General features: G+C 48.4%; 1 protein-coding gene across 3 annotated transcripts in view; it reads left to right on the top strand.

Moving 5' to 3' along the window:
* RPH3A (rabphilin 3A) overlaps window positions 1–13,065 on the top strand; it is a 98,714-nt gene that overhangs the window by 70,758 nt on the left and 14,891 nt on the right. For all 3 annotated transcript variants that reach the window (XM_044244236.1, XM_044244234.1, XM_044244235.1), the window contains 5 exons: window positions 546–608; window positions 1,583–1,822; window positions 2,994–3,073; window positions 5,738–5,812; window positions 7,261–7,370. In XM_044244236.1, coding sequence (XP_044100171.1) covers window positions 546–608; window positions 1,583–1,822; window positions 2,994–3,073; window positions 5,738–5,812; window positions 7,261–7,370 — 568 coding nt within the window. The remainder of the gene's footprint in view (window positions 1–545; window positions 609–1,582; window positions 1,823–2,993; window positions 3,074–5,737; window positions 5,813–7,260; window positions 7,371–13,065) is intronic.

The raw sequence follows: 13,065 nt of genomic DNA, 5'->3' as shown, positions 1-13,065 counted from the left end.
AAGTTAGAGAGGTGTTAGAGATGAAGTAGCACCTAAATGAGACGTTTCCATGATGGAGTCGGTATTGACAGGCAGTGGGAGCTGAAATGACTTTCTTGCTGGTTCTTGTTTCAACATTACTCCAAGCCCCCTCCCTGTGGCTCTCCCTTGCATCCTATGCTATGGGAAATGTAGTTGTAAAGAATCCACTGGACCAGGAATGATCCCATAGTGATGGATGGTGGAGTCAAGGCATAAACCTGCGTATCACCTCACAACAATTCCAATTCCCATTCATTTCTCAGCTTTGTAGCAGTCGGTGAAACGCAAAGAGCCATTTCACAGAGGAGGAAGCTGAGGCCCAGGAAGGAAGCACTGGGGCTTGAACCCAGATCTTTCTGACCTCAGAGACCCCCAGTGGGACCATTCTTGCATCCCTGGGTGCCTGTGGCTATCACCTGCTGCCTCCAGGCCTCTTTCCACAGTCCTTAAATGAAGGGGGATAGGGAAGAACACCCAAATGATACCACCTTGTCTGCTCTGTCCCTCTCTCTTTCCCCATTCAGGGCCTCCAGGAGGCAGCAAACCCGGCCCTGGACCCACAGGACGCTTTCCAGATCAGAGACCAGGCAAGTGTTCTTTCTTCCCATATCTGCCCAGTGGGCACCCCTCTTCCTGTGGGAGAGCAGGGGCTGCCAGACCTTCACTCCCTCTGCGCCCAGAGACCCAGGCTCCTTTCCTCTCCAGCTGTCAAGTCACTTAACTTCCCTGAGCCTCTGTTTCCTTATCTCTAAAATGGGCATAACCTCACAGAGTCGATGGGAGGATTAAACAAACCAAGACATATAAAACCTTAGCCCATGGCCTGGAGTGGATTAGGATCATGCTAAGTGATGGTGATTCTTCATATGAGGAGTATGACTCGTCATCAGTTACTAGAGCTACGGCTTACTCATTGCTTTCTAGCTCACCAGGTACTGTTTTAAGTGCCGTCCATGTAGTAATTTTTTAAAAGAATAGCTACTAGTTTTGAGCACCTCTAGGTATTATAATTCCCATTTTACATGTGAGGAAACAGAGGCTCAGAGACATTAAGTAACTTGCCCCGGGTCACACAGCAGAGATTCAAACCCAAGCCGTCTGGCTGCAGAGCCTATACTACTGATCAGTACCCCCATAAGATCTGTTTTGCCTGCATCTGAATCAGCTCCTGGGACTTGTTCTAAGACCCAGACTCTAAGGCCCATGGCACTGCCTACTGAGTCCGGGTGGGGCTCAAGAACCCATTTTTGCAAGCTTCCCTAGGTGGTTTTGATAAAGGCAACATTCAGAGGACCCGTGAATAACATGATGCAGTACCCCCGTCCCCCGTCATCTGGTTGTGGCGATCCTCCATGGCTGGTCTGGGTGGTTCTGGTCCCCTGGCCCCCTGTCAGCTGGATATGGTAATCCTCCATGGCTGGGCTGGGTGGTTCTGGTACCTTGCCAAGCACATGGTATACAGTAGGTGCTTATCACTAGCGGTAACACTGCAGCAGTTGCTTATGTCACCACACAGAGACTCAGCTGACTCTTTCCCGCCCTCTCCCCATCTCCCCTGCAGAGGTGGCTCCCGGTGACTCTGGCTATGCCGGGGCCACTGCCCCACCCCGGGAGGAGAGAACAGGGGGAGTTGGGGGCTACTCAGCCGCTGGCACCAGGAACGACCGAGTGGGCCCCCCACCGGGCCCCTATTCCCAAGCCTCTGCTGCTGCCCCCCAGCCTGCCATGGCCCCTGCCCGCCAGCCCCCACCCCCAGAGGAGGAGGAAGAAGAAGCCAACAGCTACGATTCGGATGAAGCAAGTAGGTGGCACTTACGGGAGGAGTGTCTGGGGAGAGTCACTTTGGGGTGTCGTCCCCAGGGGCAGAGGAACAGGCCCCTGTATGCCAAGCCTAATAAACATATCAACCAAGTTATAAAGATACGGGTTTGTGTTACTAACTTCACAAAGCAACATCAGCTTTCTAAAGAATAGATACTATGTGTATTTTTATTGTGATAAACACGGAACGTCAAAGTTACTGTCTACATCATTTTAAAGAATATGCTTTGACTATATTTGCGATGTTCAGTTTGGTGGTTCCTCAGCGAGTCAGACAGAAGTATCATATGGCCCAGCATTTCACGTCTTTCTTCCTAGCTATATGTATGTACTTCGATAGCCTCTAAAACTCTTTAATGTATATCTTCTAGAAGTAATATCTTAACCATAATTTAAAAATTCCTAGACATTTCCTCCTACATCCATCCCTTCAATGACTTGTAAAATGCCTGTTCTGGGCCTTGCCCATTCAGACCCAGAGTCCTAGGGACACACATGCACACACACACCCCAGTGACAGTCATCCTGGGTGTGTCAGAGCAGCAAGGGAGAGCTGCGATGGCCTTTGTGTGCCGGAGGGAGACATGGATGGACAAGTGTCTGGATCTAATATGTGTTGTGGGGTTGGGAGCATTGCAAGAGCTCCTAGTCAGGGGGACAGACAGGACACAGATGGAAGAAGTGACCCACGGTCATTATCAGTGGCCTGGCTTTGACCCGTCCTGTTGCCTCTTCTTGATGGAAAATGGCAGAATATTCCAGGTAGAGGCAAAAGCAAATGCTCAGACTCATTTCTTCCTGTTGTGACTATGTGAGCACTGACTGTGTCCTCGTACTGTGCCCAGTGGGGACACAGCAATGAATGAGACAGTCACAGCCCTTGCTGTCAGGGGGCTCTCGGTCTAGCAGGATGGGAAATCAGTAACTGCGCAGTTGCACACACGATTAAGTGAGAGTAAGTGATCACAGGTGTGCTGAGGGCTCCGAAGGAAAGGAGGGTCTACCAGGATGAGGTGTCCAGAGCAGGGACCGAGTCTTCCCCTCTGTAGGCTCAGTGCCTCCACCAGACTGGGCACATAGTAAGTGCTTAGGAAATGTTTGCCGAGTGACTGAACGAATATTCTCTTGGTTCCTGCCTCTGCCTCCTTCAGCCACCCTGGGTGCCCTGGAGTTCAGCCTTCTCTATGACCAGGACAATAGCTCCCTGCACTGCACCATCATAAAAGCCAAAGTAAGTGAGAGGCCAAGCTGGGGACCACTTGGAATGCTCAGGCATGTCTCGAGGACTTGGGGATGGCTGGGTGACCGGGCTTCTCTATGTGTGACAGTGACGAGAAATGGGCAGGAATTAGCCATGGATACTTCCTCCTGGGAGGCACTCCTGGGAGTGGAGGCAGCCATCAGTCAAGGGCAGAGCTGAAATGGGCCAGGCCACGTCCGCAGCCTCTGGAGGGACTGAAGCAGAGGGGCTGCCTGGCAGTGATGCCAGCCAGACTTGGTGGCTAACAAGGCCTACCCAGTGGCTCCTTGTGCTCCTATGACTGTCCAGCTGGAGCAGCAGCCAGAGGTGGGGCAGGGGAGGGGGCACCCATTGTTGCCGATACTGGGATATCTCCGTGCTGCGGGCTCCAGGGGGAGCCATCCAACTCAACTTGGGACCTCGAGGAGAGCTGGATGATGCCAGCACCCATCCCAGAAAGTACTGACTGGAGTCTCCCCACCCACCACTTCACCTCCCTACCCCCCTGCTGCAAGCCTGGCACATGCGGAAGCAGAAGCAGGGCTGAGGAACTTCCTGGGTTCAAACACTAGTTCCATTGCTCTCAGCTGTGTGATTTGGGGAAAGTTACTCAACCTCTCTGAGCCCCAGTGTTCCGTTTGTAAATCCGGGACAATAACGTGCCTCTGCCATAAGGATGACAGAGTATTAAGTGTAAGGCGGTCACACGTTCCTGTTTGCCTAGGACAGTCCTTAGCCAATCCCTGTGACCCTGCCGGAATAATGAAAAGCTCCCCTTTTTGCTCATAATATGTCCTGGTTTGGATGATAAACGAGGCTAAAGCTTAGCACAACTCCTGGATCAACATGCCCAGGGCACATCTTCAGCGGGTTTTGCTGAGCACCTGTTCCTTATCAGTGCCTGTAGCGAGCGCTTACATGCCCCAAGAGCACAGTGAGATCAGCACATTCATTGGCTCTGGCCATCCTCCTGGAAACCTTGGAAGGTAGGGACCATTATTGCCCCATTGTACAAATGGGGAAACTGAGTCTCAGCAAAGTAAAGCCTGAGGTCACACAGCTGGTGGGGGTAGAGCTGATTTGCACCCAGAAGTAATGGTTTTGCTTTCGGCCCATTCATTCAGTCCCCTCCTTCAGCTCCAGCCATGGGGGAAAGCCACACCATCACCACCCCTCAAGACGGGGTACAGAAAACCCACCTGCTCTCGGGCTGGGCGGGTGACAGATACGAACAAAGTGTGTGAGGTGTTCGGCTGTGGGATTAGCTTTGGTAAACTGGCATAAGCCGCCTCGAACAGAGATGTTCAAGGTCAGATTTTAAAAACGTGGTGTCTGCCAGTTTGCAGCCTTGGCAATCCCCAGCATTCATTGCAGAAATGTTCATTATATGCCTACTCTGTACCAGGCACTTCCTAAAAGCTGGGGATCCTAGCATGAGCTAGAACTGGGCCCTGCCTTCACGGACTTCATGTCGGGGAAATGGCCAAGAGACTGTGGCCGTGACATTTCCTGAGTATCATAGGCTTTCCACGATGATTTCATTCTGCTTAATCTTCACAGCAACTTAGGAGGAAGTTTCTATCATCATTCCCATTTTACAGACAACAAAACTGAGGCACAGAGCTTAAGTGACTTGCCCAGATCACATACCAGGAAGTGGCCAAGCTGGGATTTGAACCCAGGAAGTCCTGCTCAAGAGCCTGTGCTCTTACCCATGAGGCTATTCTGCCAGCTTTCTCCCTTATCTCCTACTTTGTGGCGCCCTCTCCCTATTGTCCACACCCACTAGTGCTATACCCAGAGCTCACCGTTCACAGGTGAGGTCTCAGTTAATCCCCCAAGAACCCCACGAACAGGGGCTGCAAACAGTCCCACTGAACAGATGGGGAAACTGAGGCCACAAAGATGCATGGCTTTGGGATTAGTACTATGAGAGAGGATGCCAGGAGCCTAGAGGTGGGAACACCTGCCCAGCCCTAGCATAGGATGTTGGACAGAGTTTGTCTGGGCCCCAGGAATTTGGGGTCTTGCTCATATTAACAAGCCCAGTTTAATTACTACCCCAGGAAAACTCCCTTCCCCCATGGTGTCTCACTCAAGCCTCATTCAAGCCCAGGAGGAGGGGGGCCAGACAGATACTATGTTCCCCATTTTATGGATGGAAAAACTGAGGTCTCCGAAATGAGTGTGGGGCCAGGGCCAGAACTCAGGCCCCCTTTCCCCAGCTTCTCCTTCTCTCCCATCCTTGTTCTGGAACATTTCCTTCCATGCTAAGGGTAACAGTCCAGCCTTGATGCAGAAATCACTGTGCACCAGGCTCTGGGCTCAGCACTTCACAGGTAGGACCATGTTTAAGTCTTACCACTCTGTGAAGCAGGTACTGTTATCGCCTTTGACAGATGAGGAAAATGAGGCTCAGAGAGGTTAAGGAACTTGCCTAAAGTCACACAGCTGGGAAGTAACATGGCCAGGCTCCAAACCCCGTTTGCCTGATTCCACCATTCTTCCCAGCATACTTCATTTCCCTCCTCTGTCTTTGGAAGAGGAAGCACACAGGAGGACTGATGGGCAGGACAGATGCCAGGGGCTGTGCCTGTGACAGCTGAGCGTCAGGCCCTCCCAAGGCCCTTCATGCTGTTGCCTTTTCTGTTGCAGGGACTGAAGCCCATGGATTCCAACGGTTTGGCAGATCCCTATGTGAAGCTCCATCTCCTGCCGGGAGCCAGCAAGGTACCATATGGCCTGGACCTCTCAGCAGACTGGGCACATGGGCCCTGGCAGGCACCCAAGGTTCCCAGCTCAGAGCCTAAAATAGCGCCCCTAACTGGCCCCAAAAGCCCCTCCTTCCTGAGTGGCAAAGTCCTTGCAAGGGGTATGGGGTAGACCATGAACTACTCCCCTTCGAGGGGCGGGTGCTCTGCCCATGTCTCCAGCCAAGTAATGGGAGCTGCCGAAGTCCAGAAGAGAAGCAGAAGCCCCAATTAGGCCATCCACCTGCTCAGATACCTTCAGTGGCTCCCCAGTGCTGACCGTGGCTCACCTCCCCCACCCACTTTATGTCCCATCCAAATGCTTCTCCTCTCCAAAGAGAAATGAATAACTCTCTCCAGGCCGTAGTGCTAAGCACCTGAGAAAATGTCTGTTACGGAGCAAAGATGCTCTGCTGCCCGCCCACCTTTCTCTTCCCAGCCAGCTCGCTCACCTCCGTATCTCTACCTTGTTATGTGGAAGGACAGTGGAGTTAATTCTCCTCTTTTTGGATGGACCCACTCAGAGCACATGGCTAGAAATGAAAGGGTGCTTTCTTGGATTTCATTTTCTGCTTTGTTGTGTTAATTTGACATGCATGTCCCCAAAACAAGGGAACACTTGGTTGCATGATCTTGGGAGAATGGCCGTTAAAAATCTATGCAAGTAGGAAATGCCCCATGACACAAAGAGGACACGCATGTATGCATTCACATACACACTGTCTCTCCCTTTTTCTTTCTTTGGATCAAGAAAGGAGAGTCCCTCTCATGGACATGACCAAACTGTGAAGTGTTTGACCGCTATTCTTTCTGACCCGCCAGTGACATTTGCTTCTCCTCAATACTCTCTTCTTTGCTCACACCCAAATCCAAACTGGCTTTGCCAAAGTGTCCAGTGAGTCCTTTACATGTTAGTATGAATTAGATTTGCTACCAAGCCACCTCTTCTGGATATAGTGCCTTGTTAGTTGTCTTTCTTAGAGTAAAATGAAAACCTTGTCCGCTAAGGACTTTTAGGCATGGAGGTTGCTATTTGGGGAGACAGAATAAACCATTTCAATACGTCCCAGAAATTGTTTTTTCACTGCCTATAAGTGGGTGACTCTTTATTTCTGCCTTTCTGACCTATAAATCACTTTTTTTCCCCCTCATGCTTTCTAATCTTAATGAAAAGTTCAAAGAGAGGGCCCTGCACATGGAGGGAGGGGTGGCCCAGTGCCCATTACTGATGAAGGCTGTAGCAGCATAGGGTATGCCCTCCACTTACTGAGAGCATACATTGGGGAGCAACTGGGCCCCCAGACACTTGTAAGGGGAGCAGACTCCTACATCACCCACCCACCCACCGACCCCAAGTCAACCCAAAGGATGGGGCTGCAGGGCTGGCTTCCCACCAAGGCAGGTGTCTGTCTATCTCTCTGGGCTTAGTCCAACAAGCTTCGTACGAAAACTCTACGGAACACCCGGAACCCCGTCTGGAATGAGACCCTTGTCTATCACGGCATCACAGATGAGGACATGCAGAGAAAGACGCTCAGGTACCTGCGGGTGGTTGGGGAGGGGACTGAGGCTGGGCAAATGGAGAAGAGGGGCCAGAGGCCACTCTTGAAAATATATCTGCAAAGTTTCTTTCTTTCTTTTTTACCTCTACAAAACAACATATGTTTATGGTAGAGACTTTTGAAAATACAGATAAAGACGCCTGGGTGGCTCAGTTGGTTAAGCAGCTGCCTTCGGCTCAGGTCATGATCCCAGAGTCCTGGGATCGAGTCCCGCATCGGGCTCCTTGCTCAGCAGGGAGCCTGCTTCTCCCTCTGGGACTCCTGGGTGGCTCAGTTGGTTGAGTGGCTGCCTTCAGCTCAGGTCATGATCCCAGGGTCCTGGGATCGAGTCCCACATCGGGCTCCTTGCTCGGCAGGGAGCCTGCTTCTTCCCCTGCCTCTGCCTGCCTGTCTGCCTGTGCTCGCTTGCTCTCTCTCTCTCTGTCTCTGACAAATAAATAAAATCTTAAAAAAAAAAAAGATTCAGGATAACCTTCCATTTAAAAAAAAAATACAGATAAAACTCTTAACATCGTGGTCTCTGGACGTTCAGGTCATATGTGTACTTATGTGTGTGTGTGTGTGTGTGTGTGTGTATTTGTGTGCAAACATTTCTTATAAAATTAAGTGTTCTAAACACAGATGGTTCTAATAATTAATCAGCCTCTTTTAACACTATATTGATGCCATTTAATATTCTTTATATTCTTCTCCAGTGTTCTGTTAAATTGCATTTTTAATTATGCAGGTAATAAGCAAATACATGTTTCTTGTGAATAAAAACTTACAGAGAAGGCAAAGCTCCTTTTAAATGTTAGACCCTAGGGTACGTGGGTGATTCAGTCAGTTAAGCATCTGCCTTTGGCTCAAGTCACAATCCCAGGGTCCTGGGATCGAGCTCTGAGCCCCTGATCAGTGGGACTGATCCCTGCTCAATGGGGAGTCTGCTTCTCCCTCTCTCTTTTCCCCTCTCCCCTGCTCACTCTCTCTCCTGCTCTCTCTCTTTCCCCTGCCTACCTGCTGTCTCTCTCAAATAAATAAAAGCAATCTTTTTTAAAATTTAAAAAAAAAATGTCAGTCCCCTCCACCAGCCTGGGTCCACAACCTCCCTCCATGAACGTGTGCCTATTTCTACTACTGCTTACAACCTAGAAAGTACCATGCTGTATAGATCTGGAACTTGCCTTTTCCCTTAACATTGTATCTTAGAGTTATAGCTGTGGGAAGACATTTAGATCTGCCAAATAGCTGACTGCTTCAGTGTGTTACACAGAACGATTTATCACAAATTTTAAAAAATGTTTTATCATTAAATATTACAACCATACAGAAAAGTGTAAATATAATAAAACAAACATCCATCAACTCAGCACTCAGTCTTTTTTTAAAATTTAATTTAACTTTTTCAGTGTTCCAAGATTCACTGTTTATGCACCACACTCAGTGCTCCATGCAGTCCATGCCCTCCTCAATACCCACCACCAGGCTCACCCATCCCCCCCACACCCCACCCCCTCCCTTCCAAAACTCTCAGTTTGTTTCTCAGAGTCCACAGTCTCTCATGGTTCGACTTCCCCTCCGATTTCCCCCAACTCACTTTTCCTTTCCTTCTCCTTACGTCCTCCATGTTACTCCTTATGCTCCACAAGTAAGTGAAGTTACATGATAATTGACTCTCTCTGCTTGACTTATTTCACTTAGCATAATCTCCTCCAGTCCCATCCATGTTGCTACAAAAGTTGAGTATTCATCCTTTCCGATGGCTACATAATATTCCATTGTATATATGGACCGCATTTTCTTTATCCATTCGTCTGCTGAAGGGCATCTTGGCTCTTTCCAGTTTGGTGATTATGGCCATGGCTTCTATGAACATTGGGGTACAGATGATCCTTCTTTTCACTACATCTGTATCTTTGGCGTAAATACCCAGTAGCAGCACTTAGTCTTTAAGAAAATCTTAATATTTTGCTGTATGTTCTTCAGCTTTTAAAACTGATATTATTTTCAAGAAAGAAAGCATTACAGATGCGGACTAAAGCTCCTGTCATATTCCCCCTGCCCATCCCCTCCTTCTCTTCTTCCCCTACTCAGGGCAAAACGCACACTGAATTGTATGGCTATCATTCCCAAGCATGTTTTAGACTTCAACTACATGATTGTGTATCTATAAACAATGATGGCATTGTCTGGAATGTTTTTAATTTTTTTTAAAGATATATTTATTAGAGAGAGAGTGAGCAGCCAGGAGGGGCAGAGAGAGAGGGAGAATCTCAAGCGGACACCCCACTGAGCTGCAGAGCCCCACATGGGACTTGATCTGTCCTGGGATCAAGAATCAGACTCTTGGGGTGCCTGCGTGGTTCAGTGGGTTAAGCCTCTGCCTTCGCCTCGGGTCATGATCTCAGGGTCCTGGGATCGAGCCCCGCATCAGGCTCTCTGCTCAGTGGGGAACCTGCTTCCCCTCTCTCTGCCTGCCTCTCTGCCTGCTTGTGATCTCTCTCTGTTAAGTAAATAAATAAAATCTTAAAAAACAAAAAAAAAAAGTCAGACACTTAACCCTACTGAGCCACCCAGGCACCCCAGGCCTGTTTTAAATTTTACGTAAATGGTACCAGTTTCTTCAGCCAGGATCCTGTGGAAGGACATCTAGGTTGTTCCCAGCTTCTCTCTTTTACAAAGTTTCAACGAGCATTCTTTACGCTTCCTTGTGTACATACTAGTGTCTCCTAAGGATAGAGGCCAAAAGAGAGTGTTTGTTGGATAATAGTGGGTATTTTTTTGTTTGTTGTTCTTTTACAAGTCATACAAACTGCTTTTCAAATTGGCTGTTCCACGTCCATTCCCACCAGCTACACTCTTATTTTAAGAAAGCATTTTTTGGGCACCGGGGTGCCTCAGTGGGTTAAGCCTCTGCCTTTGGCTCAGGTCATGATCTCAAGGTTCTGGGCTTGAGCCCCACATCGGGCTCTCTGCTCAGCGGGAAGCCTGCTTCTCCCTCTCTCTCTCTCTGCCTGCCTTTCTACCTACTTGTGATCTCTCTCTCTCTCTCTCTGTCAAATAAATAAAATCTTTAAAAGAAAGCATTTTTATTGAAGGGTAACAGCCACTTAGGAAAATGCACACATGAAAACTGTACAGATTGATGAATTTTTATGCAGTGAACACTCTGGGGTCTGGGAACAGAACATTCCCAGACCGCAGACACCCTGTCCCTGGTACTGTCCCTCTAGGGAGGAACACCCCCCCCCCAGCCAAGGGTAATCACCACCCAGACACGTAAAGGACAATGAACTCAGTCTGGCTTTGTACTTTACACGAAGGGAATGGTACAGTGTGAATCTTTCCTGTCTTTTCACTTAATATTGTATTTGTGATACTTGCCCAAGTTGTGTGTATAGTTGTACATTGTTGATTCTTGTCACTCTTTATTTTTTTAAGATTTATTCATTTATTTTAGAGAGAGAGAGAGAGAGCACACATTGGGGTGAGGGGGTGAGGGGCAGAGGGTGAGGAAGAGAGAGAATCCCAAGCAGACACCTGGCTGAGCACAGAGCCTGATGCAGGGCTCAGTCCCACGTCCCCGAGATCATGACCTGAGCCGAAGTCAAGAGTCGGAGGCTCAGTGCACTGAGCCACCCAGTATGCCCAATTTTACCACTCTTTAGTATCCCTTTGTGTGACTGTACCAGTTTCCTTTACCTGTTCTACTATTAATGGACATTTGGTTGGTTTCCCTTTGGGGGCTATTATAGTAGTACTGCTAGGAACAGTCTAGTGACATTGTATTACACGTGCTTTTCTTCGCAGGAGTGTAATGGGAGACTCCTAGTGTAGGTGTATGCTCGGCTTTTTAGAAACTGACAATTTTCCGTAGGGATTGTACCAGGTGACTCTCCTACAAGCAATGTACGAGAGTCCCCATTTGTTCACAGCCTCATCAACACGTCATTCCGGCCGTTCTGGTGGGTGTGTAGCGGTGTTGCATTATGGTCTTGCCTTTCCCTGATGACCAATTACAACACTATTTTCCATGTTATATTCTTATGGTTGTTTCATGATTTCTCTTAAGTATCCCCCATTATGGAATACATACGTTATTTGAAACAACAGTGATAAACGCCTTTGTGGTTAAGGATTTTTGCACTTCTTATGTCTTTGAGATAAATTCCTAGAACTGGCATTATTTGTTCAGAAATGATGATCCTTGGATGCCTGGGTGGCTCAGTGGGTTAAGCCTCTACTTTCGGCTCAGGTCATGATCTCAGGGTCCTGGGATGGAGCCCCGCATCGGGCTCTCTGCTCAGCGGGGAGCCTGCTTCCTCCTCTCTCTCTGCCTGCCTCTGCCTACTTGTGATCTCTCTATGTCAAATAAATGAATAAAATCTTAAAAAAAAAAAAAGATGATCCTTAAGTCTTTGGAGACACGTGGCCTCACCAGCCAAGCAGAGACAGCTTGTTTTCCCAGTCCTAACCAGTGTGGGGCCCAGCCATGAGGGTGCCCTGGCTCTCCAGCGCTTTGAACATTATTCAGCAAATTGATGAAGCAAGTTGATGGCCAAGGGGGAAGATACCCTTGGTCCCTACCTCCCGTGCCTCAGGGGGATGCATTCTTCCTCCCCTTTGGTGTCTGTCAAGATGAATTATCATGCCATGACCGGTCCTTTTCACCTCCCGAGGGACCTTTCTGTGACCTGCCCTTTCTGTGTGTACCTCTTCTACTCACTGCTATTCGGAGCAGATAACCAGGGACAATATAGTGTTTGAGGATTCACAGAGATCTGGATTCAAATCCTGGTTCTGCCTCTTACCAGGGAAAAATTATTCTACCTCTCTGGCCCCCAGTCTCCACTCTAAAGTGAGAAACTCACATGTTTGCATGGAGAACATTAAAGGAAGAAAGGCTGACAACATTCCTGGCCCAGCTTTGTAGAAGATTATGTGTAGATGGCCATAAAGCATTCCTTAGCTGCTGGGGAACTATAAATCAAAACCGCAGTGAGATACTATTGCTGAAAGACCGACAAAAATCAAAGTTAGCAAGAAAGAAGAGCAGCCAGAACCAGCATGGCCTGCTGGTGGGGGTAAAATGGGTGGAAACACTCTGGAAAACCGGAAGTTTCTACTGAAGCTAAACGTATGTGTAGGCTGGGACTCAGTATGTCCACCCCTAGGAAGATACACAGTAGAAATACATCCATGTGCATACAAAAGACTCAGACAGGAGTGTTCTCTGGAAGCTTTATTCATCATAGCTTAAAACTAGAAATTGGCCCAAACCAAATTTCCTTCAGTAGCAGAAGTATTCTGGGATGGTTATACAATGGAATACTATACAGCCATGAAAAGGACACATTGCTGTAGACACGGGTGATGCTCACCAACAATGCTGGGCAAAAGAAGCCAAGCATAAAGGAAGACATGCCATCTGGTTTTATGTATATGAGGGCCCCAAACAAGATGATAGGAATCTTGCAGAAGCCAAGAGGGTGGTTTTCATTAAGGGAGGTCAAGACTAGGAGGGAGCATGGAGGTCTTCCAGGAGCCAGAATGTTCTAGATCTTGATCTGGGTGGTGGTTCCATCAGTGTATGCATATAGAAAAGTTCAGCGGGCTATAAATTTAAGATGTGGGCACATTACTGCCTGGAAGTTACACTGCAATGAAGAAGAAACGTAAAGTAGCTGGCCTA

This window comes from Neovison vison, chromosome 3 (assembly GCF_020171115.1).
Source record: "Neovison vison isolate M4711 chromosome 3, ASM_NN_V1, whole genome shotgun sequence".
Classification (NCBI taxonomy): domain Eukaryota; kingdom Metazoa; phylum Chordata; class Mammalia; order Carnivora; family Mustelidae; genus Neogale; species Neogale vison.
The sequence above is the reverse complement of the archived record's forward strand: the minus strand, read 5'-3'. Positions and strand labels throughout refer to the sequence as shown.